General features: G+C 43.3%; 1 protein-coding gene across 1 annotated transcript; it reads left to right on the forward strand.

Moving 5' to 3' along the window:
• The first annotated feature begins 280 nt into the window (after positions 1 to 280).
• Positions 281 to 27,345, forward strand: LOC128757790 (leucine-rich repeat neuronal protein 3). Its single transcript, XM_053863320.1, has 2 exons — positions 281 to 531; positions 24,293 to 27,345. Exon 2 carries the CDS (start codon positions 24,578 to 24,580, stop codon positions 26,699 to 26,701), a length of 2,124 nt encoding a protein of 707 aa, XP_053719295.1. The 5' UTR covers positions 281 to 531; positions 24,293 to 24,577; the 3' UTR covers positions 26,702 to 27,345.

Genomic DNA, 27,345 nt, shown 5'->3' on the forward strand with positions numbered 1-27,345 from the left:
AATAAGTCATGCATGTTTCATCCAAAAAAAAAAAAAAAAACACATGCATGTCCCTTCCAGGGCTCCGTAGTTTTGTAATTTCTTTTATCTCGGCGTTATTACCGTTATTTTAACTTCACCGCCGGACATTTCTTGCAGCGCTTTTCTCCCCTGACAGCAAGCGCGGCTCTGGTGATTGACAGCTCTCTCGACCAATCAAGTTAGGGATGCAGCCCGTTGCCTCGTCGTCATTGGCTCATCTCAGCAGGTTCATTCTCATCACACCACAGTCGGAGGCGCATCGCCGTGCACCAGCCTGACGCGGTCCAGAGGAGAGATGCGACCTCAGCTGCAGCCTCGGTGAGGACGTGAGGCGGCCAGAGGAAACACATAAACCTCGGACCGACGTGTGGATCACACAGGAACCTGTCTCCGTGTGGCTTTTTTGGACTTTTCCCGCACAGGAACCGCTTCCATCATCTGCGTAAAATAGTGTTGCGCTGCTCTGGTCTTTGGAATAAACAGATTCAAGAGCTACAATGACCGAATCCGGTGAGTTGACTTATTTTGAATTGATTTAGAATCGCGCAAAACTAATACGATGTTCACCAGTTCTTCTCCTTTATGGTCTTCTTCGCCTTAAAGTACGAAATAACTAGAGAAATGTGAGTGGAAACGTGGTGTGCTGGGGTCTGTAATGTATGCGAGGTAATTACCACAACTGCGGATGGATTTGCGCGCAGTCTTGATGAGTTCAGATACACAGAATGGTGGCGATCCTCTACCTCTCTTTCTACCTCTCTTCTCCTGTTGCATAGAATTTTGTTTAAATATAAACGTGCTGTGAATCCGACACTTTTTTTCCCCAGGAAAAATAAAGGCTCATCTACTATTTAAAATCGCGTTTCCCACACGCTCCATGGCGCCAGTGGAAATACCAGATGCGTAAAACTGAATTCCCAATCGTAATTTTCCTGCTGCTTGTGAGCTCCAAGTGCGCTTGTGTGTCCATGCGAGGTTTTTACAGTGATGGATATGATGGATTTTGGCCTGCTCTTCTCGAATGACTCACCTAAAATGCTGCCCAAATATGAAAAGCTTCAGTCGAAGCATACGTTCAGGATGTTCAGAACGTCTCTTATGAGCGTGGTACGGACGTGGAACCGGTTTCAGGGACAGTTTTTTTTATAACAATTATTCTGGTCCGCCATTAAAGAATGTTAAAAATCAACATTAGGAAAGACTGGTGTCTTTCTGGGACACTTTGTTTCGATTTTGTTCTAAAGCTGTTCCTCAGCTACATAGTGTCTTCATCGAAATCCTTCAATTTTGGGATCACAACAGTCACTGAGCATGTGGTGTCAATTCAATTCCATTGCTATGCTAGGCTTGTTTTTGACTCACCCTGATAAAATAGTACTTTATTTAGATCAGACAATCCCCTTGTGACGTTGACTATTTTGCTGCCAAGTTCCTTCCTGTCCTTGTGTCTTTGCAGGGTTCTTCAATTGCCTGGTCATAATTCTTTTTCCCCTAAACCACACTGCCCTTTATTCATGTTGTTCATGTTAGCATCCACTATTCTTCAGGTATTAACCAGCGTTCACATGCTTCATGCTACTTCTTGTTACTGTGTATTGCCACTATGTCGGGTACACAAAGTTGTACTGAGCTCCTTAGGCACTTCCACCATAAATAACCTCCTATTCTAATAGTTGACTATTGTGCCATGTTACAGGGTTCAATTAAAGATGTTAAATATGAAAACAATTAATTCTGAAAACGGATAACAGATAATCGGCATGGACCGATTATTTACCCGGACGCCCATCTCCACGGCTGCTCTCATTCTGTCCATCACCATACACCGTCCGTAGAGGGAAGCTACTCTAGAAGGCGTAGCAAGCCCGCAACACAGACTGAGCTACCTCCTCTTCAAGAAATGTAACCAGCGTGAAGCGGCAGCTCTGCTTCTGTCAGCGAGAGAGCGCAACCCTTTACACAGAGTGGACAACGCTAGTGTTACCCACTGTAGCGTTTTCTTTATCAGGACCTCACAGGATTAGACACTCGCGAGTTACAACAACAGTGATAACTGCTTGTTGACGCTGTTCCGAAAACCAATGATGATTTGGAAGTGTAGATCTTTGGATGTGGTAGATAAACCAAGCGCTCCTTGTGAACTGAAAGTGCATGCAACTCAACAAGCGTTATAATGAAAGGAGTGTGTTCTTCTCTGACGTAGCTCTTGAAAAATGACTAAAAATGCTTGAAATATGAAGTCACAACTTGCTACATCAGAACCACATAAATATTTTTGCGTCCGAGTCACAAGTGCCTGCTTTGAGACGGTTAACGGCAGTGGTGGAATTGTCTCCACTAATCTCTAGTTAAAGCCAGACCTTGTGAACAGACTGGTGTTTTTAGCTAGAAACTGCTAAGAGTTACATGATGGAGGTTAAATGTAGATGTTAAATTATTATTTATGAGCAAAATCTTGAATCATTGAGTAACTGACTACTGTGTGACATCAATCTAACCCAACAGTCTTAATGCAATCCACTGCGTCCAACACATTCATGTCTTTGCACCAGAATCTCTGTACTGAAATCGGGTCAATCGAGCTTAACCGCTTTTCTAGTTTGACCATTCGCTTAAGCTATAACGCCTTGCTCATATAGTGTCAGCTGTCATTGTTGTTCTACTTCCTCAACCACGTGAGCACCTCTCCTCCCCATTTTTCCTGTGATATGATCTATTTTTCATTGTGTTTCTGTCTACTGTAGGCCATGCTGGTTTGTTCATATGCTATTCATCGGATCCTGCACACTACTAGACTGAACACATGCAGAAGCGCTCGCTCCACCCTCCATATCTGCGGTATGTGACATTAGTAGTATTGGGTTCCACTGGGCTCACAAAACAATAAGAGTATTTATTCACACATTAATATTTGTCTGATAGTCTGTCGGCATAAAGCCACCGAGCGTTACTGCAGTATGTCACCAGAGTCCTCTCTACTCACTAAATTCATGCCATGTATACAATATGCAGTACATACTGCACTCACCTAGTTGGAACAGTTCATACCGAACTGCCTTGGCCTGGATTCTGAGAAGAAATAAGTCCCGTAGTCGCCCACAAGCAACAAATTCTGTCGTCCAACATTTGAACGTCTCTCCAAGGCTGTTTCCTCTGTTATGAAGTATCGCATTAAGTCTTTTAATTTGTTGAACAGTAGACAGCCTCAGTTCAAGCGTCGAGATTCACATCACAGCTACATCTGCAACACATCTCTCAAGGCGTTTTTCTGCCATCAGACGAAAGTGCCTCATTCTAACTACTAATTTTCTCATGATGCTTTTGTTCCTTCAAGCGATGCTTTGTCTTTCAAATATGACTTAATCCTTGGCCACACAGTCCCTGCCACATGGGCCAACTCTGATTGAGTTTCATGTTGATAGAAACACAAAGACTGAGTCATTTCCCCTGCAACATCAGTACCTCAAATATGTGAGCGTCTCCACTGCCTCCCACTGTCGCTGTGCTAGCTCCTGCGTTAGACAAATGTCGCTGGTGCCAGTTCTCCATTAGTGACAATGCATCTGTCAGATTTGGCTGCGCGATAGTATCTACGTTCTGAACCGCTAGCTTTATCTTCCCATGAAGCGTGCATTCCGGGGCTTTGTCAGTTTTCCCGCTACAGCAGCCATGTCAGTTTTATTGTTGATCAAGAGCTTCTGCCGAGTCGACCTTCGCCTGTGTTTACAAATCTGCCACAACGGTTTCAAGTATCTTTGCTAAGTTACATTAATATCTCTTTGCCTGCCTTTCTTCTGACGCTATTTTAGTCCTACGACTAGTCTTTTCCGTCAGAACTGCGTACAGTCCTTATGTTTCCTTCCTTATGTTTCAAGGATGTTTTCATCTCCAGGTTGTTACAGTACCAACATTTGCGTAGTCAATATGAAGACCAGCGATTTTCCATTTTTCGATACTCAGTCAGTACCACAAAAAAACTACTTCAGGGTCTCTACTTATTTAAAAAAATGTGTCACTCTGTCTTCTGTACTTGTACTTTACCAGTACAAAACAGAGAGCAGTCCTTGTAATTATGGCTTTAGAAAGAAACTTAGACATTTAAAATAAAACAAATTTAAGAATAAGAAAGTGTCACTCTGTGCATTCATCTCATGCAGTTTCCAACAACCCAGGCATAACTTTTGATTCATTAACTTTTGAACATTTGAAGTCTGGTTCTTTTCCCTTCAACAAAGTGTTATTTTGGCTGAGTTGTATGACACTTCTCCAGCTTGTGCTGCTCACAGTCATACTCAAAGTGATCCTGTAAAGAAAGAGGCTGGTATTGTTCCATTTTTTTGCGTGTTGGTCACAAATTGGTACGCAAGTATCGGCTCCTGTGAGAGCCCCAGTTCATCTATGTGTCATACCCCCAGTCCATTCAGAATTGTTATTATTATTATTATTACTATTTTTTTTGTGCACGTTTTGAAAGCGGCAATGCCGTGACAATCATATCTGTTTCCTCGACAAGGCAGTGGATCAAAAACGCAAGTTTAATAGTCATGATGAACTTTTGTTTTCAAGCACAACAGTCAGTTGTATAGCAGAGACCCGTTGCCCGGCTGCCATGTATCACTCCACAGTGGCGTCACTCGGCTAAAAATGTGAGACACATGGGAAGCGTGGCATGACACACACCTCATTTGCATCGATTACGGCAGACCTGTGCTAACACGCTAGTGTTCTCCGCTAACCGCTGCTCAGCATCGCTCCAAAGAGGTTGTAGATACTGAAATAACACCGTCTATGTGATTAAGAGTCATACTGAGGTTTAGATATTGGTTATTTATTGCGGCTCCTACAGCGTCTCTCTCCTGCTGCGTCTGAGAAGAGGTGTGTGATCACGCAGGTTCTCAATATCTGAAACAATGTAGCCCCCAGAGTTTTACTCCCAGACTTGTTGTTGAACTGAAACTACTTTGTGTATTTATAAACAGTATATAATTGTCTGTGCAAATACACCCACGGTCACCACATTGACCAAATGTCTGTGGGAAGTGTGATGTGCATAAAAAAAAAATATATATATATAAAATATATATATATATATATATATATATATATATATATATATATATATATATATATATATATATATATATATATATATATATATATCGCAACATAAATCAAATCATTACCCAAAACAAAATGAATGGAACTGAAATTGAAGAAACATCGTCCCAGTCGACACAAGTACTCCACTACTGCTTTCACCACAATCATACAGTAGTACTGGCGATACTTCCCACTGGAATCTTACTTCGGGTTTGATAATATTTCTGACACAGCTGTGCTTCGCAGTGATAGTCCACAATAAAAGTTGTACTGCCACTGCAATCGTGCTACAGGAATGATAATATCAGCGCAACAATACATCCTGTCTAAAAATGTCGAAAATGCTGCTGCTCTGTATGCGACTCGTCTGCCCCCTGTTGTTGTTGTGATCTCGCTGTCATCTGAATATCTGTGTTTCTACCACTGAATGACAAATCTGAAATCTGTTATGCTAAGGACGGACTTCACGTCCAGATGTAAGACACTAGAAAACTGATCTTCTGTTTATGTCTGACTAATGGAGCATTTGTAGCTCTGATTTAGCCCCTGGCGTCGCACCAGCCAGACAATATCCAAGTCAATGTATCTTTTACTTTTAAATAGCTTGTGTAGTGATTAAAAAGAACATGATGTGGAGGAACGTGGTACTGGTGCAAAGTATACAGTGATATGTGAATCATTTTAATGTAGCCATGAACCATCCACGAGCTGAGGACAGCCACCTGCCTGACAGTGACAGTTGGGAAAGGGGGGTCATGCCCTGGTCAGGTTGAAGATGAGCTCCTTCCCCAAGTGAAGGGGGTCAAGGTTGTTTGGGTCTTAGGTGTCTCCGATTCTGTCCCTCGTGTAGGGATTCACTGATCCCGGTATCAGTTATTGACCCGATCTAACCTAAACATTCCCTTTGTTAAATGTTTTCTTGAATCATACAAGCGTAAAAAAAACAATCATAAACATAAAATCTCCCTGAATCTCCTCATGTTGCTGAGATGGAGGGGTCATAAATCAGCTGATCCGACGACCGTGTCTGCAGTTTCATTGGACAGACGCGGGTGGAGCTGATCAAATCTGAACTGTTGTGAGTTTCTTGTGTCAAAAGTACAATTCAGACGTGCCGTGCTTTGGTTTCAGTTTCATACAGCACGGAGCTGTAGTCCATGCTATGGTTTCCCTTTTGTTCTCACAGTAAAATGCGAATAACATAAAACACATTGTCATTTATTACAAAGTTTCCCTGGTTCACTTCACTTTTCACAGGTCGATTTCCTGTCTGTATGTTCTTCTCCACTCCAACATGAAGTGGTGCCACGCGTTTCTCCACTGTAAATAGAATCCTCACCAATTTGCAGTAGTGTCCAGTAGCGCAGGCAAACACTTGGCAAAAATTTGTTTCAATAAATATCAAGTTTGTAGTTCCATATGAAGTCATTTTTCCTTCTTACTTAAAGCTTGACCTGTGTTATCGGTGCATCAGTACTGTCGTGGTGAATCAATGAAGAAAGACATTGATATGGATATCTGTTCCTGTGCTCTCGTAATTGGGACTTCATGTTTTGATGTGACTGATGTGGTCATGATTTCAGGTTCCAACATTCTGTTCCATAAACTGTTAGCCATTGTTTGAGGCTGAATTCATGTCCTTGGTGTGACCCAGAGATTTTATGTGTGTGTTTATGAGGAACCACACAGCAACCCACAAGTGGGTCGCTCCATTAATTTGGGCACATTTGTTCAAAACAAATCAATATCACATGTCCACAACAAGTCATTCGCTTAAAGTGAGCAGCTCTGTGAATTGGCTATCGACCCGTGTGTGAAAGAAGCAAAAGAAAGGTGTGTGAGGGTGGGAGAGGAGGTGGGGGAGGGAGGGGGCTGCGCTGGCCTGGTGGAGGTTGGGAGCAGCAGGATGGAGGGTGTTCCACATCAATTCCTCCATAGGTAGAGGGCAGCAGGTTCCCGTGAGGTGAAAAATGAGTGGGTGCCAAGCGTGCACTTGTAGGAGGAAAGTGCCACGGGATTGAAATGAATCTCACAATTGAAACCCTCCCCACCGCTCCTCCAAACCCGCCCTAGGTTTTCCATAATGATGGTAACGAGAAGCCGCAGGATTCCCGGCGAAATGCATGTAAACATATTCATGGAGCGGCTGCAGGGCGTCAGGCTGTTCGGCCGTGCGCGAGTACCACGATAGCATCCTGTTCCCAAACAAACGCAGGAAGCATTAATGAGAGAGAGAACGCAGAGAGATTCAGGGAGGGAAGGGAAGAGAGAGCGAGCGAGAGCACTGGTTTACAGAAAGAACTAGTGACCCGTCTACCACACTAATCGCTGAAAGTTCAGTTTTGCAGTGAGTCTCGCCTGTTTCCCGTCCAGCAGTCTTGTCATCCTCTTGGGTCAAAGGGAAACAAACAGCATTGAAGGAGTTATTTATTCTCCTGTCACAGGGACTCACTCACATGTGATCCAGGTGGTTTCATCCACTCAAATGAGGAACTTCAATCGATGAGTTAAACTCCATTCATGGGACTCATTATGATAGCACTTTGAGTCATAGGGACTCATTTATAATCCATATGTTTGTCTCACTTCCTGCTCAACACGTTACTGGAAGGCACCCAGATATGTGTTAGGTCAAGTCAAAGCATCTCCCTCGGTGGTGTGGGATCAAGTCAGTGTGGCCACCACATTTCCTTCCTGGCAACTTCAGCTTCAGGAATCCAATTAGATGTGCGGGACTCAGCCATTGCATAAGTGCCCCGCTTCTTGTTTAGTGGCTCATGGGTCGACACACTCGACTCAACCCTACATGGCCTTAGCTGCGGCTCGACTCGTACAAGGCGAGTAGTGCAGAAGCAGGCGATGAGAAATAATTGTTGGGACGCTGTGATTTGGTGGAGTGTAACGCTCGTGGTGACATGAAAGAGGAAAAGGAATCCCAAGATCACAAAAACATGCTTCGCCAGCAGCATCTGTGACATTTCCCTCTTCTGGTCGATATCAAAGGTCACATCGGAACGTGACACCCCTATTGTGTCTTGTGACATTTACATCACTGTAGCGTCTCCACGAGGTCGACGATGGCCACGCGGTATAGATCAAGTATAGGAGATCACATGCAGAGGAATCACAAAACGAAATGGCGATAATGGCTCATTAGTGTTGTGCAGACTGGTATCAGAGATGGACATGATGGCAGCATATGTTGGCGTCCCTTTTTCAAACATGAGCAGAGAAGAAGGAGGACATGTGAGGGCTGCTGCTGCGTCCACCATCTGCTCTGCATTCACACCCAGACGTATAGAAGTGGAGGAATAGGAGTGATGCTGCGCCACTATAAAAATAGTTTGGCTGTATGCGACGACATTTCTGCATCAACATCATATGTTGATGCCACCAAATTGAAAATTTGAGGCTGAGGCAGAATAAATGTTTAAATGTTTGGACGAATACCCAATATTCTATGGTTGTTTTTGACTATTTAAAAAAATATATTACATAAATAGTCGATAACACATTTACATCAATATTTGTCAAAGAAAGTTATTGTTTAGATAAGTGAATATTTATGACAATTTTAAAACATTTCAGATTTCGTTTGTCAAATAAAAAGAATAAGAATAACAATAAGAATAACACAATTTGCCATGACTCAATCGGTTGATAATGTCAACAGGAGACTTCAAAAGAGCTGATAATTTCAATACTGTATGCGGACTTTGGGTCACACTTTGTGCTGATGCGTCGCCATGTCGACGGTCAGAACCGCTTAATACTTTGCATGGAAAACAAAGAAAAATCATGATACATGAGTTGGAAACTTGTGTTGAACCACTCCTGCTCGGTCTCCAGCCGACCAGGTAGTGAGCCGGGGAGTCGGTGCTGTCACCGCTGAAGTGGAGGATTGTGTTGCCAGATTTCCATGGCACTTTGAGAAAGGTGGAGTGGACTGATCGCATCACCTGCCATGATTCGACTTTGGTGACTCTTCGTCACCAGAGATCAGATAAAGAAAACTATCAGTTCCTATCTTTTGATGGAGTCAAAATCTGGGTCACTCAGACGTGAGCCTTCCTGTGCAGGTTGCTAGGGAGAAAAATAGACTCTGTCCATTGCTCCTGACCATAATGGATTGCCTCCGTTTTCTGTTCTTCCTCCTATATGACATCTGCATATTAGTTACAAGGATGTGAGTACTGGTTCTCTAAGTGTTTTCAGAAACTAGTCTTAGTTAGTCCCGCAGCTGTTGACACGAAGGAGTGTCACAAGTGTTCACTCCTGATCTTGGGTGATGAGTCTGTGACCATATCTGCCATTTTATGCTCTCACTGCTGTTTACAGTGACAGGCCAATGATGCCTCAGACAGATACACATAACGTGATTGATGTTCTAGTCACAGGAACTGCATTGGACGAGATCTGAAAGACAACACTGAGCCACATGCAGTATTGTGCTCCATGTAGTGCAGTATGTATCAGATGCTGATACATGTGATGTATCACAAATGTACTTTCATCGGTGTACACGTAACCTTCGTGGAACATGTCAAGTTATGACCTTATCCATTAACATTAACAAGGTGTTTATGATACAGTAGGACCTCAACCTACCTTGCGTGACTTGGCTGCAGTTTTTTTATCCGAACTAATGTTCTGAACACTTCAAATGAGGTGCTCCTCTACTACAAAAATACAAGCCTGTTTACTGGCTGATGTTCTGTTACAAACTGGCCAAATGACCAGCAGGTCAAAAGTGGTCACACGCCTCAACTGCAGAATGACGGCGGCGTGTTCCTTCCATTTCAAACCTTTATTTTCTCTCACAGCGCACCAAGGTTTACCTTGTTGTTTGACGATTGGCTGAAAACGAAATGCTGTGCCAAATCATTGCTTCATTGAGATGATGAATGTTAAAGATTTTTCGGGAAACTCCCCAAAACTGAAATGAAATGATGCAATAAAAGGTAAATGTAGGAACTACTTTCAGACTTTAATATTTTCTTACTTATTGCAAGTCATATCATAATTGCAAGTAAAAACTCTATGCATCTCCTAGCATCATCATGCAACGGTGATATGATATTTTTGCCATATCGTCCACACCTTTTTAGTATGGTCACTGAAATGACCTACTCCAGTGAGGCAGGACACGTGTCTGTCTTTCAGACACACACTGCAGCACACATATAGACGAACAGTTTAGCGTTGTTAGCAAAATATAGTCGACCTCAATTGTCGACTAGCTGATGCAATCGGTGCAATATGTCGACGCGTTTCCACCAGGTGGTCCGACAGAGAAACTGATAAAAATTCTGATTGAATCACACGACTTGCTAGCCGTCCACGACACTGCTGCCTGAAAGGCCACGTCCATTCATCTGCTGTTTGGCGAGGATGAAAACCCCCAAAAGAAATTCAAACCCAGTGAAATCGATAACAAAGAGCCGGCAATAAATGCATCTCAGCACCATATGATGATTGATTCCGTCTGGCTCAGGAACTTATTCCCCGCAGGCGTGCGGCCTCTTGACCGGACATTTATTATTCATATAAATATAGATAGCAGTGCATCTTTCTCGCCACGTTTGCATCTGCAGATTTAATTTGGCTCTGACTTTGAGGTGCACGTCGTGGTTTGTTTCCCCTCCCGCCCCCCCTCTGGTCTGTGGTACGGGCCCGCAGCAATACACAAGAAATTATGCTGATATGTGCGAGCATGATTATGTTGGGTAGGAATGACTGCTTGAATGTTCGGAGAGTCTTTGACCTTATCAGTCGGCGCCGCAACGCCAACTGTCCGATTCTGTTTATTCGAAAAGATTTACTGACGACAGGAAACAGCTGCGTTCTTTCCCGGTTTAGTGGCGACGGCCATTGTTATGCAAACCAGCTTCCATACGTGCAGCTCTGTAGTGGGTTATCGGACGCAGTTTACTGTGTGAGGGACCGAACACTATGACAGCAAATGATTAAAGTGAAGCCGGAAACAATGAGCAGCGGCAGCAGCCTGACACATTACAAAGCACAACAACTAACACCAGAAATTAATGTAACCCAAACAAAACATCTGAAGCTGGAGAGAGAATGTTGTTGAACACAACCAAAAGGTACTTGGGACGACAATTCACTAAACCCAGCAACATTATGGCAACAAATGGGAATGGAATTCATCAAAAATATACACAACAGAACACAAGATAGACACATAAAAGATAGACATTGAAACAAACATCACTAAACAGGACATACAAGGGTTGGACAGAACACAATCTGTTACTGAACATAATGGCTCTTTTTTTACACCAAAAAATCTCCAAAACCGACGTGTCAATTACAGTTACACAACGCTGTTTTGCAGAACACAACAGCATTAAATAGGCATCACAACACAACACTGAACGCTGTCACTAACAACTCATGCACCGCAACTACAGTAATACAACAGTGCATCACAAAACACAACAACCTCACTAAGCACAACAATCGATCTACGCAATCGGGACTGAACATCACTGAACTAAATAGCTAATGATGACTGTGTCAGTAAACTAGTGGTCACAGAGAAACCTTGAGACGCAAATCAATATCCGATCAAAGCTTCAATATCCAGTGTAAACTAGAGTGAAATAAGGTATGCGCTTTTGCCGTCGCTTCAAACGGTTGTTGTTTTTGTTTGTACTACCTAGGGCTTAGTGTGAACTTAATGTAGTTTTGCTGCTGTGCACACGTTACATTTAGTGAAGTTTTTTTTTTTAAAGTGCCCATCTACACAAGTGCATGTTCTGTTATTCATGGTAACATTGTTCTGATTTATCTTTGTGTTCATTGAGATATGTTGATTTTGGATGAGATGTGGCTCTGGGAATTCATTTTGCGTCAATATTTAATGTGTTTGTTGTCATGTTAATGCTTGTTTTCTTGTTGAGTCTTTTTTGTAATGTTGTTATGTGAGCCCATTCATCCAATATTCGCATGTATTATTTTGTTGTTGTTGTTTGGTAAAGTGTTCAGAAAGGCTGTTGGTTTTAGTGATCATATGCTGTTGTGTTTTGAGGCCTACTGCTGTGTGTCCCTTATATGGTTTATTGCATGATTGATGATCATTTTACTCTTTTGTTGTGACCAAGTTTCAGCCGGGTGTGTGCTATTGTGTGTGCATTGTTGTCATAATTGATTTGAGCTTTTGTTTCCAATCAATATTGCAAATCAAACAAACAAGCAACATCACACGCAGGCCTCAATATTGGTCATCTAACCTGCTGTTGTCGTGTATGTGTGCCTCCACCCCCAACACTCGGGGTGTGGGAGTCCGGGTCCGGGTCTTGTGGTTAATTCGGGACATTGATTTCACATTAAGAGGCGACTTGGCCACTGATTCATGGTCGCACTAGTGCAGATGTAAGGTGAAAGGTTCGGGCCCACTCCCACACACACATGCACACACACACACGCACACATGCACACAGACCCAGGAAGCTTGATCATACGCACACACAAGCTTCTCTTTAATGGACTCTTCCTCACCTTGGAGATCTTACAATCATAAATCAATGAGGTGAAGGGCAGCTGTGTGAGGCCTCCAGAAACAAAACGCCCACCCACGAATGGCTTCACCAGGAAGGCAACGTGTTGACACACCCTTTTCGCATATATAATCAATCCCCCTGCACGTAAATACTGGCTTTTATTCATGTAACTCAATACTGCAGTGGCACGTTAGCCTGAGGTGCTGCGATATGCGTGTATAGCATTGATCGATAGCGCATAATGAGCAAGAAACCGAACAAGCATTTGCAGGTATAATTTTAACACCCAGAGCTAAACATGTTTTAAGAAAATGCTGATATTGCTGAAGCGCTACAGTGGCGCATTTTGATGTGTTCAGTCAAGCTTTTCTAACTGCTATTATAGCTTTAGCTTCCATGCTAACAGGAAAGAATTGAACTCATGAGGAAAGTGTCAAAAAGATCAATTCAAACTTCAGAGTGGTGGTGGTTGAGCCCAAGGATTGTGTAGATCTACAGGAGTGTTAGGATGTGTAGACCAGTTATAACGCCTGCACTGGAACTAGGGGTGTCCCAATCCGATATCGGTCTGATAGCAGTCAAACATTTGCATTTTATCAAACTGAATCTAAAACCATACTTATCGCTTATAAGATTCCGCTTCATTTTCCGCTCTGGCACTTCTTGACATTATCCACAAAATATCAGTGGCAATATCTGTAGCCATCCAGTAGCCAGCCAACGTCAACAACGTGTGTGCGCTACAACTGAGTAGCAACTGCTTGTCATACACAATTTCCCGTTGTGGCATAGGACCGGAAAGTTTAATAGGATCAACCACATTGCGCATTTGGCGCAGCATCGCAAACAAGACCACTGAGGCGAAGAAACAACAAATCTCTTGAGATGCTGTGTGACTGGAAGGTAGATATGAAAACATTATTTATAACATTATGCCAATTACTTTATAAATAATAAATGACTTCATTTTTCTTTATACCTACTGCTGCTGACTATTGTTCTCAGCTTGAGTCACATATCTTGATCGTATCGGTACATATCGGAAGTAAAAAAGTTTTAACTAGAGGTTGTTGTTGATTGTAATGGCTGCACTCCCATGTTTAGGTGATGCATGTCATAGTGATATATCTCAGGACCGCTTGACCCTGGCAGAGCTACGTCTCGCTCCAAGACGCTAGGTGTCACAAGTCAGATGTTTGATGTCGTTGACCGGGTGGGTGGATTCATGGGTGTCATGTTGGCTGGGAATTAGGCCTGCACGATTCAGGAGAAAATGTGAATTACTATCTTTTTAGCAAAGAATTGATGTAGCGATTCTCTGCCACAATTTTTTTACTCATGAAATATGAAGTTTATGACACACATAAACCATGACAAAACAAAGTTGCAGTATCAAACTGATTTTTTTGGCAAAATGGCCTATGAACAAAGGATTCAATGAAAAAAAAAAGCATTTAACTGGTCATGAAAATTGTAAAATAAATATGCTGAAATAAAACACATCTGCCAACCTACTAAGGAGTAGTGATAAACAAAAGTAACCCTGACTATGGCATTCAAAGATTCCTGGCAAGAAAGAAAGAATTGCAATTTTGAAAGCAACTGCCTCTGTTATTTCTTTACGTCGGCTGGAGTTATATGGGTATGGCGTTGCATTGTGCAAGGTGTCCTTGGACGGCTACGTCAAATTGCACTTTGTGGTGGCGTTTGAGGTGTTGATAAATATTGGTGATGTTGCCTTGCGGCGCAGCGACGAGTGAAAAACACGTCTTGCAAATCACTTGAGACACTCGTCATTCGGTTTGAATCCAAAATATAAAAATAAAAATAAATCATGCACAAGGGTGAATCGAAATCGCGATTTTTTAACAATTTACAATGCAAGCCTACTGGGATGTTTGAATATACAAGCAGGTAGATTTCGGGGGCATCTCCTACATGTGCAATCCTGTGCAAATGTTGCCTTGTGTTACCCCTCCAGGAGTTGAGTCTGTGCCATGCAGTTCTTAGTCCAGGCACTAAGGCCAGGGTGCGAATCTTCAAGGTCCGACCCAGACAAGATTGAGATGAACCCAGCTGTTTCTGGTTCAGTCTGTGAGGAAGGTTTTGCGGTAAGTAGGGTGAATCTAGATCTGGTGTCTTTGGTTGCACATCTAGGAAGGCTTGGCAGATCAAGATGGTAACTGTGAAAAGATTCGGAATATACAATTCCCATATTACTGGCAGATAGAGGTAACAAGCTAAATATAAACAGTGGATTGATTCCACCTGAAGTGGCGTGATGTTCATCTAAAATGTCCTTGTTCGACCGAGAAAGCTTCATTGGTTGCGTCGTAATCTCTCAGTCGAGCTGGCAAACTCTAATTTTGTTTCCCAATCGATACCTCATATGGAGGGGTTTGTTTTGATGGCAGCTTTCGGCATTTTGGCCGGCGAGCGACAGCTGCAGGAACATCTGTGCGTCAGGGTTTTGCCAAACAGCCTTTTTATTTGTCAAGTAGATGGAGGAAGAGCGATGGATCGGAGTGCAGGGCGGCAAATATTGAGAGGGATTGTTCTGGAGACAGGAAGTGACTGATGGAGACAGAGCAGAAGAGCGGACGGGAAGAGAGCAACAAAAAGAAAAAAAGGCCTTTATTCCGCCACAGTCCTCAGGCCGGCCGGATCGTGATGCTAATAGGGAGCATAAGCGGATCGGTTCTCCATTAGGGTTTGAAGAGCGGAGACAAATGTGGGAAGGCAGGATGAAAAGGACAAGGGAGTGCAAACTCATGAGAAAACACAGGAGAGGGAGAAGGAAGCGGCGCCGGTGCTTATTACTGGTGGATCAAAATTCCCACGGAAGCGTTTCTACAACACTATTCTCTGGCTCTCCACTTACGCCTGACCTTTATGTCTTCCACCCGCTGAACATCTACCTCTCGGCAGAAGCGTCGCCGCCTCGTTACCTCTTAAAACCGTGTCGGCTTTATGATCGCCTCCCTGATGGCCAATATTCTCCTCTTGGAAATCAAACAGGATGCTCGGATCAGGCTCACACTACCCAGCTTCATCCAGATGCTGTTTTTCGGCCCTTTTAAAAAGGACCAGTGCAGAAGAAGTGTGCAGGGAACAAAAGGCGTCTCAAGCTGCGTCTGAACGACGGCACTCATTAAAATGCTTTTCTCTTTCTTTTGAAAAATGATTATTACGTTTTTATTCATGTTGGAAAACCAGTCACCTGAAATAATTGAGTGATACTATCTAAAAATGTTAGCAAGAAAGTTGCTATGAGAAATGAGAGAAAAAAAATGATGAGACAGGTATTAAATAATGTGATTCAAGAAATATCCCTGATGAATAAATTACATTGTTGTAATGATGTGGTGACATTGACTTTGGTGTTGAACGGTGATATTAACGTTTCATTGTCTGAATAAAAATAGTCCATGTATACAAATTTAGTCTTCAAGACATTTTATCATCAAAACTATTTTTCCATTAATTAATTATATTATACTTAAATCTGAAAATAAAGTCTCATAAAATGATGATAAATTATTGACCTACATATTTAAACCAAAAGACATTGTTTGTGTTGGGCTGTTATTCATTGCGGTTACTCCTGATACAAAAGGAGGAAAAAAACAAAAGAGGCATGCAACATTTATGATGGATTCTGAGTCGTCACGAGGCCTGAGTTTGTTTGGAAAGATTGTAATTAATAGCACAGAGCACTCGGGAGTTCCACTTGGCATTTACTCTGAATGATCTGTCAGCTTGTGCAACTGCCATTTTCCTTCCTGCATCCAACTCTATTCTTGAGTGACTCCATGCATGTGTGTTAACACACACATGCATGCGCGTGTACATGGCGCAAACCCACTCTAAGTAAAATCCACTCCGTTTTAACCTCCAAATATTTTGTCTAAATTTGCACCATTTTTTAAATAATGCTAGTCAATTCATTATTTGTTTGTATGTGTTTTTATTTATTTATTTATTATGAATATGGCCAATTTGATAGAATGCTCTTTAAATGCTGTATAATGGACTTGATCTCCCAGTCATAGAACAAATAATTGTTAAAGATATTGAACATACAAACACCCTTCCCTCTCAATAGTAATGCAATATTTACATCTTTGAAATCCACTTATAACTGGCCATGGTGGTTAAGGATAATCGATAATCACACTTTATTTAATGAAGTAATTACGCAAGTTTAAAGAAAATTGGGGACAGTGTTTGTATTCGTGGAGGTATCTTAACACACGGAGGAGGACATCTGAAAAGTAAATGTTGTACTGAGACGAGGTGGTGTTGAATAAGCGATGCTAATCTTCTCAAGCTGTTGAACAGCTAAATTGCTATTGTGCCTCGGAATTATACGAAGCTCAGTAAAGAGCCACTCTGGGAATCTTGCAGTGTGACGGATGTGACCGGAGTTCACGCACCACTTCCACCCGGCTATTAAGTACCAAGTCCGGCCACACACAGACACACACACACACAAAGGCGCGCGCGCCCGGACCGCGGCTAATTTTCCGCCACCCACTGCTCAGGAGCTGGTAATTGATGTAGAAGAAGAGAGCGGGGAGGAGGAACTTGTCCTGGTTTCGGTGTAAGTCTATTAACCTGTGGGGGACCCCGAAGATGTCATGATGACGGAGATTGGGGACGAGAATATCATCTTACGGAACGTGACCTCATTTACAAGTCAAGAACGTTCAAAGACAAAACCATAATCAAACCATGCTACCTTTCTTGCTACCGCCTCAGTTGCACCTGGCGACCGACATAATACACTTCTTTCTACCTACCTATTATGCCTCTCGTGCTTCTCTACTCACCTAAGAATTGCTTATAGATGTATGCACTTGCATTTCCATTTCCTTCTACATATTTACAATTGACATAAATAACCCCAACATCGAACAGCTACATATGCGAACTGCTTATTAACACTGCTATTACCGTCACTTGTTTTTACACCTGCTTTGCCTCCTTCCTCGCCCTCCTACTTTCCATACTCAGAAATACCCAGCTCCCTCCTCACCCGCCGTCTCACCCACTGTTCTACCTTCCTACCCCACCGCATATAGCATGTAGCACATTTAGCATCGCTGCTTCACGTCAATGCTTCATGTTCTTGTGGCTTAACAAAAAAAATATAACAATAACATAACACATAACTAAAAGAATCAAAACGGGAAAGAAGTTTTCTCTGAATTCAGTGACATTGTAAGACACACTGTACCCATTTCTTTGCTGATGCGCCTACCTATTGCATATATCTCCATCTTTTTACGGTGCCTCTGCCTAACTACTAGCATCCCCGCCTGGTTACCCACCACCACACCATCCCACACACATACGGCGCCTGATCCCTGCCGACTGACTGCATGCATACTCCCTACATGCCTGAACGTTCTCACTTTCACCACCCCATCGCACGTGCTTTCCTTAACATATACCGCAAGCACGGTGTTCACCTTCTTCCGTAACAACGCAACAGCCTCTGTTTCATCCAATGTATTCAAATCATGTCCTGTTTAAAAAACACGGCGTTAGCTACCTTCCAACTGCCGTCCCACCCTTCTATGCCTCATTACTTATTCTTGTCCTCTCCTTGTCAGATTGCTTCTCCCTCTGCTCCTACCTCCAACCTGTCTGCCTCACTCTTACCTATTCACTCACTCGCTGCATTGGACTTGCACACGTGAACATGACGAGACCGCGATGGCGCACTACGCTCTCCAGCTCACACACTAGAGTGTCTGGATCTGTGTTTATTTTATTAGATGGAGTGGTCCTCATAGGTTCTCTGAGGGGGTCGTCTGCCTGGTTTACATCAACACATGCAGGTCTCCTGCTGCGCAGGTGCCTCGGCGAAACACCGCGGTGAAAATAGTTGGATATTGGACGGACACCCGCTCCGGTACTGGCGGTGGCGTCCTCTTCCTCGTCCCCGATTAGGGTTCGCTGATCCCGGACACACTCACGCAGGCAATGCTAATACTACGATCCGGCATCAATTAGGGACCATCAACAAATACTAAAACGTTCAAAGTATTTTAGGAGAGAGAATTGTGAAAATGTTTTTCATCACGCAAGAGAAAGGAGTGACAGTTTGTATCATAATTTTGAGAATAGAATATTATTGAGAGATACAGCAGTGAGACGGCTTCTACGAGACGGGGTTCTACGAGAGACATGAAACATTGAATTTGTCATCTCTACACTTGGTTAACTGTTACATTTAAACATAAACAAATAATGATGCTGGAGACAAACTCCACTAATAAGTGTCGCCATGAAACAGTTTCAAGAGAGACTGTCGTGTGTACAACACATGGAATAGAATGAAATTATCGCCGAAATGATCGTGATAACTTTTTTTGTCCATATCGCCAACCGTCATGCCAACCTACTATCCACCAACCTGCAAACCTTGTAACAAACAACCTTTGTAGATGTCATTTCACGTTGTTATTTACTGAGAGTCCTCCTTCAATCTGAGATCTGTCCATTTACAATGTTACCAACAACTGCCTTTTCACATGTTTATGTGCCAAGCATGCATTTTGTCTTGCTGAGCGAGCTGTTTCAAAAGGAAAGCAGCCACTATGGCAGGCTGTGACAGAACATTCAGTCCTGTGAACGAAGCTGGTGTCGCTTGCTAGAAAAATGGAGGCCATTACATCACCTTACATACAACTTTGCTTTTAATAACAAGGCCCACGATCGATCCAGTGAAGTGGAAGATTGTTGCGCTCCAGCAGAAGGTTTGTCTCGGTGTAATGATGTAACTCTAGACGAGGAAAAATGGAGCCAATATTCCTGTTCTAAATAGAATTCCAAGATGGATGCTTGCAATTGGTGGCTGTAAAATCATCCGCAGACACTCGAGTGCACCGGCAGGTTGCTGAAGGAGCCAGAGGAAGCAGTTTAATAGGTCACAGGAAGGTGTTAGCTAATTTCAAAGTGCTGGAGCAGGAAATCACTTTGCGGGGATGACAGTGTGACCACGGGGCGCTGACAGTCAACATCCTCCGTAAATTCTCTGCTCTCAGGACTCCTTATCTATTAAAATTGAAGCCAGTGACATCATCCTTGCATCATCAGGAAGCTGGATATTTATTTACATTCCCTCTCACAAGAATGACAGCACTCTTGCGTCAGTGTGCTAAGCAGCTTTAGTGAGTCAGAGGACTCAATACGCATGAAATTTGACACCAGCGGAGGCGAAAAAGCCCTGTTTCGAGCATAGATGGAGGCGGGATGTTCCTCTCTGCCAGGAAATCTCATTCAAAGTTGTATCTTGAAATGATTCAAACATAAATAGGTGGGATGTCACAGGTGTCTTGAATCTCAAAATCAAGAACATAAATGAGGTGTGAGTGAGTGGTTTCTCTCGACATGTTCCCAGTGACGGACAGATTGAGTCAGAATCAGAATCAAATTTATTGCCATGGTCAGTGGGAATACCACCAACTAGGAAAATGCTTCACTAAATAAAGTGCTGTCAATAAAATAAAATAAAATAAAATATAATTAGCCCGCATGGCCACATCACTGGGATAGACTCCTCCCCCCTGAAACTCCTTAAAGGAATAATCCGAAAAGAATGAATAAATGGTGATTTTGCATGAAGTCGTCCTTCAGATGGCACCTTCAGGGCTCTGCATGTGTGCCACCATCTGTTGGTGCATTGGATATGCTATCTATTGCACAACTAACTTCACAGAGGTAGATATTAATTCAGTGTCCATCATTTTTTTATGGAGGTTGTGGTTTTGAACAGTCCTGTTTAGTGAGTAGCAGTAGCTACAATGATACAGCGTGGCATGTTGTCAGTATGATATTATAAGTGAACTTCTTTTCTATTTCACTTCTTTGTTCTATAGTTCCCTTTCTGTATATGTCAACCTAAAATCTGATCTCTGATGGGAGTCGCAGTCTGTCGCTGGAGTTCATATTTTCAACTTCCATGTTTGATGCAACAAAGTACAATTGCTACATTCCCCTATTTTTGTCGTACGTCAGCCCGGAATAATGGGCATAAGTCATGAGACTTGGAGAGCCAAGCTGCTGGATAGGAAGCCAGCCTGATTCTTCAAGTGGTTGAAATACCGATGAGTGTGAGAAAGAGCAGAGCCAAACGGAAAGAGCTCTACATCTACTGAAGCATAGGGTAGTGACCAAAATGTACAGTATTCCAGATACTAGCAGCTGCGCCTTGGAGATAGGGTGAGAAGAAATAGAACTGGCGCTTGTCCAAGACAGACAAGTTGGGTGGTGCAGCTCTCGTCAGGAGGCCCGATTGAGCTCTCCTCAGCGATCCAGGCGCCGGACACGCTGTAGAGATGGTCTTTCCCAGCAACACCTAGATCAAGGGTTGAGGGTGCAGGTTTTTGCTACAACCAGTCAATGCTTGTTTCAGCTGAATCCTCATTGGTTAAACTGCGTGTGTTTGACTGGCTGGAACAAAAGCCGCCACCACCCTGGCCCCGTGAGGACCGGACCTGGATCTAGGAACAGCTGCTAGGAGCAGCTTTTGACTTCATGTGAGAGGAGAGACAACAAGGTGAAAGTCTTGATGTAATGGGTGGATCTGTGTTTAACATTTTAGACTATGAAGACTTGGCAGACAAAAAAGGGAAGAAATAAAACCAGACTAAAGGTTGAACCCGTCGAGACACAACTCCACCACAAGCCAATTCAGTCTCCGCTTCATATCTATGGATCTCTCAGCCAAGAGATTCCTCCTCTGTCAAGGTGAATTAGCTTCCGGGCTCAGAGTCCGGCCCCGTCGGACCTCCACCACTTACTGACAGCGTCACATTTTAATTACAGAACAGCCAAATGTGAGCTTTTGAAATTACCCTGTTGGGCTCGCACAAGTATTCTTGGAGGTGACCATGGCGGAGAATACCATGGCTCAGCATGGTATTCATATACACACCAGACAGTAGTCCAGCAGGGACGCAGCATTAGTTATCGTAGAAGTAACTGTAGTTTCCGCAGTTTCAGTAGTTCTCTGACTAGAAACTATACTTTTGGTTATACGGTGCATAACTTAGTAGTATTATTAGTTTCAAAGCACCAACAGCATTGTTCCTAACTCCGGAGTCAAAGTGTTTCCCGTAGTACTCGAAGCAAAGTGGATAGTTCCGGGGATAAGTAGTAGCATTTTCATGCATATTTGTATTCCTGCTCCTCTCCCTCTCCCTCTGTGTTTACTGTCGCACCATCTTGCAAATAGTCTGCTAAAGCCGCTTTAATGCTGTCCTGGACCGAGATCCACGATGCTCATCCGCCGTCTGTCCTGCCTTGATCCACTTTTTCATCTGAGTCCAAACCATCAGTGAGTTTTGCAGATGGAGCACTGAAATGTTCCTTCATATCCTCACTCACATGTTCAGATGAAGATCATCTAGTGTTGTTTGAATGCAGCGCCAAGCTAACCCGGCCAGAGACGACAATTTCTACATCGTAGTAGCGCCCCCTTTCTGCTCGCCAACAATCTGTTACAACTTTAGCAGACAAAAAAATATATATCGCAACGGCTATTACTTTTCTGAGTGAATAAACACCTACAGTATGTATTTTTACTGTCCTTTATTGTCAGTTGTACCTGCTGCATTTCTCTCTTCTCTATTATTTCCCTTTTGTGAGATAATTTCTATTTTTCTAAACTTTACTAATGTAGACATATGTATTCATAATGTCATAAATCTTTCAGTAATAGAATGCGCAATAAAAATAATAATGATAAAAGCTATTTTTAGGTATTAAATGTGTGGGAACGTAGTGGGAGATTTTATTAAAGAACTGATACATAACCTTCACACCACACTGTGGTTTGCAGTAGTGGTAGTAATAATAATGATAATAATAATACTAAATAGAAAAACGCAAAATAAAGAATTCAAGAGAACATGTCTTTCTTCCTGCCTGAGTACATTAGTTGATCCCAACCTTATTTCAGTGTTGTATCGGATGAATTTGGTTTTAATTTTCATTTTAGATGTGAAACTGGGAGTGTTAATGTTGTCAGTGTCGGCTGATTTAACAGACAAATAAGATGCAAAGTTCCCGCTGGTGGATGCAGTTGTGTTTCTTGCTGGCGAGATGTGGTTAGTGATGAGAGCTGATGAGGACGGCGAGGCCCAGAACTAATTACTCATCCAGTTTGATGAGTCTGGAGCTCAGCGAACCAGAAGAAGGCAGATTGTTCAGGACAACAGCACACATCACAAAATCTACACAAATTAATTTGATGTTAGAAAAAAGGAAAACCTGAAAAGAGTCATCGTAATTGCTACTACTACAATTACGCTACTATTACTACGATAATAATAATAATAATAACAATAATAGTAATAATAAAGGTGAAGGAAAGAAGAAATTGCATTTGTAGAAATAAGGAATAAAATAAAGAGCATTCATTATAAAAACAACAAACTAAAACATATCTGTCAAAGAAAAATGGTTACAATATTTACACAAATAGATATATAGGTAAGTAAACCAAACAATCGGAAAAAAACCAAACACCAACAATAAAAAAAGACATTGACGCAAAGAAATGTAGGGAAACGTGAGATGAGCCAAGAGTAGAGTTAAAAGAAATTCTCCAACCTTTAGTGAACTGACTGGTATAGTTCTTGTTCTTGTACACAATATGAAACTGAGTTTGCTGTAACACATGTTTGTGCGGTTTACTCCCTTCTTCACTCCAAATCTTTCTCATGCAAAATGTTTGCTTCCTCACATCCACTGAGTGGTCACTGAACTGGATGCATCGGAGGCAAAACAATACCCAGCATCTCTGTGACCAGCACTTCTCTTTTTGTCCGATTGAACAAAGATGTGCCTCTTACTTGGTTCCGCCTGGAACATCATGAACATGGACGAAATGTATCTGCTGATTTGAACGACACATACCAGCTTCCATCTTCTGCTGGTGACTCATGTGACATCCAAACAGGCTTTTGTTGTGAGCCGGAGTTGTAATGAATATCCTCATTCATGGGTCCATCGAGAAAGAAAGTAGGTGTTTGCCGGCATTGAAGCAATGTGACGTTTTCAACTTGCTTGATAAATTGTTGCATTGGTCTGTGCCAGGAAAATTGGAATTTCAGCTACTAAGTGAGGCTAGTGACTAATACATGGAAAAACTACATCAATGTGAACTACATACATATGGACTGTGGAATTGCTTATCATTAAACTTGATCTTATATTTAAAGGAGATAAGGCTACAGGTATCTTCTTTCTCATGTGCTGACATCTGCCTTCTGGCTGGTCTCTATAGTAACAGACCGATCCCCTTGCTTTGAAGATTCCTGCCCTGAAGGATAATTCAGCCCAAGGACATCTGCCATTTAAGAATCTTTAGTAAAGCGCTCTTTAACCGATAATGCTTGGACGCCGGCATCAGCGTTGAATGCCAGATTGTGGAAAAACTGTGCCGATGCGTCCCGGCGACAAACTCTAGAAGGTCAAGCAGATAAAAGTCTGCGGCTCTGCATCTTGCAGTGAGACTGTGTAAATGTCAACATACGTCAGGCTGCCTGTAACAAATGTCAACATGCCCAAATCCTTCACTCCACACCTTTGCTGCTGATGTCGCTGACTCTTCTCTCGTTTGTCTTTTGCAGGCGGACATGGACTGGTCTGTGGAAGATAGTGGCCATTGAGGACCTCTCATTTCACAGAAACTTTTGGGACACTGCCAACTGCGTTGCTTGATTAATCATAGCTAGCAAGGGCGTTTGCACTAAAGACGGAAAGTAAAAGAAGTCCCTCGGGAGCCCTGCTGCAGTTGGGAGCTGCAGCGGCGGCAGGGGCACTGAGTCAATCGCCTCAGCAGAAGCTGCAAATGATTACTTACTGCTAAAGTCTCAAGGTTCAACCTCACCCACTCTACTTAGAAACCATCCAAAATGAGGGACATGTCACTTGTGGATCATCTCTTGTTTGGCATGGCCATGGCCTGTTTTGTTTCAGCTGCAGAGAAAAGGCCAGACTGCCCGAAGCTCTGTGTGTGCGAAGTCAGACCTTGGTTTTCTCCCAGTTCTTCCTACATGGAGGCACAGACAGTGGACTGTAACGACTTGGGACTCTTTACCCTGCCAGTCGGACTGCCGCTGAGCACACACGTACTGCTGCTGCAAACCAACAACGTTGCAAAGCTCGACACCCCACTGGATTACCTGGTCAACATCACTGAGATCGATTTGTCGCAAAATAACATATCCTCCGTGGGTGACATGCATCTTGGGAACCTCCCGAGGCTCCTGTCTCTTCACATGGAGGAGAACTGGATTCGGGAGCTGCCTGAACGAAGTCTGACGGAGGTGGCGAACCTCCAGGAGCTTTATTTGAACCACAACCTCATATCTCACATTTCTCCATTGGCATTCCAAGGTCTGGGCAAACTGGTACGCTTGCATCTCAATTCAAACAAGCTGACGGCAATCCACAGGGAGTGGTTTGACCCCCTTCCGAATTTGGAAATCCTGATGATCGGAGAAAACCCTATTCTTTCTCTTGACGAACACAACTTCAAACCCCTTGCAAATCTCCGCAGTCTCGTCCTCACCCGGATGAATCTCTCTCAGCTTCCTGATGGTGCCCTCACCGGTTTAGATAATTTGGAAAGCATCTCCTTTTACGACAACATTTTCCCGGAGGTTCCACATTCTGCCCTGCGACATGTCAGAAACCTCAAGTTTTTGGATTTAAACAAAAACCCAATTTCCAGGATACAACGAGGTGACTTTGTGGACATGCTTCATCTGAAGGAGCTGGGGATCAATAGCATGCCAGAGCTTGTCTCCATCGACAGCTTTGCCCTCAATAACCTGCCGGAGCTAACTAAGATCGAAGCCACCAACAACCCTAAACTCTCCTACATCCACCCCAATGCTTTCTACAAACTCCCTCGTCTGGAAACATTGATGCTGAATGGTAACGCGCTCAGTGCACTGCATAGGATTACTGTGGAGTCACTTCCAAACCTCAGGGAGGTCAGCATGCACAGTAACCCTATCCGCTGCGACTGTGTCGTCCGCTGGATGAACATGAATAAGACTAACATCCGCTTCATGGAGCCCGACTCCCTCTTCTGTGTCGAGCCCCCAGAGTTTGAGGGTCAGCATGTCCGTCAGGTTCATTTCAGGGAGATGATGGAGATTTGTCTGCCGCTCATTTCCCCAGAAAGCATGCCGGGGCGCATCAAGGTGCGAAACGGGAGCGCAGTGTCTCTTCACTGTCGGGCTTTTGCTGAACCGGAACCTGAAATCTACTGGGTCACGCCAACGGGTATCAAAGTGATGCCTAACACCGTCTCTGACAAATTCTACATGCACCCCGAGGGTACGTTTGATATCTATGACATCACAGAGAAAGAAGCTGGCCCCTATACCTGTGTAGCTCACAACCTTGTCGGGGCGGATCTGAAAACTGTGTCGGTTGAGGTGAACGGTTATTCCCCTCGACCGGCTAACGGTTCCCTAGACCTTGCCATTGAATCAGTGGAGGCAAACTCCATCGTTGTGTCATGGAAGGCCAGTCCTGGAACGCTATCTCCCCACATAAACTGGTACACCCTTTCGGACACCAACCATTCCACCACCGCCTTCACCACTAGGGTCCCATCGGACATGGAAACCTACAACCTCACCCATCTCAGCCCTGCCACTTTGTACAAAGTCTGTGTGGACATCCGCAGTGTACACTACCACCATCAGACCAAGTGTATCAACATCACGACAAAAGGAATGGAGCGGAAGTTGGAGGACAAGGAGAAATGGGATGCCGCTGTGATCACCATGTTTGGTGCACTGCTAGCTGTAGTCTTGACGGCCTGCCTCCTTGTATACGTCACACTGAGAAACCTCCACCTCTACCGGGATTTAAGGAAAGGCGACTCTAAGGCGCTGCTGACACCAGTGGAAGCCACCGGGATGCCTTTTTTCACAAAGCTGTGGCTTTCAGGAAGAGGGCTGCCGAGAGGCGTGGAAGTGAAAGCAACAGTCATAAATGGCTACGATAACTCCTTTTAAAGGTGCTTGGTGAACTGAGGGAACAGTTTACGTAACTATGCCAAGGGCGTATAGGGTTATATTTCAGAAATATCCTCACTTCTGCAGCCCAGCTCTTACTATAACCGGACTGGGGGAGGCGGAACAGTTCTGACCCGAGCTGGAGGCTGTTTGTGACATAAACCTGGACGATCATTCATCCACAAATGCAGGATACAGGAATTGTGATGACGCTCTTGTAACTGACTGTTAAATGTGTTCGGAGTTGTGGAACTGTCCGTGTGGTCCCAAGCAATACCGTCTGTGCTTTGTCGGGAAATAAAACATAGACGAGTTAGCGATACGACTGCTGTCCATTACGGCCAAAAGGGAGTTTCAGTAGAGTAGACGAATAACAGTGACTTTTGGTGTACGAATTATACCCGCGACCCTTTTCTATTTAAACAGATTTTGTTTTCTTTTTTCATGCAGATGTTGTTATATATTCTATTAAGTTGATGTTTAAGATGGAATATGAGAGACTTCTTTTTAAGAAAATACGAGGATGGTACACATGCAGTTGTTGCGACAGCAACTACGACAAGAAGCTAGTTTGTCATTAGGAACTTGAACCTGTTGTGCGACATTTGTGGGATTCGCCCAGTCGTTTTTTTTTTGTTTTTTTT

This window comes from Synchiropus splendidus, chromosome 4 (assembly GCF_027744825.2).
Source record: "Synchiropus splendidus isolate RoL2022-P1 chromosome 4, RoL_Sspl_1.0, whole genome shotgun sequence".
Taxonomy (NCBI): Eukaryota; Metazoa; Chordata; class Actinopteri; order Syngnathiformes; family Callionymidae; genus Synchiropus; species Synchiropus splendidus.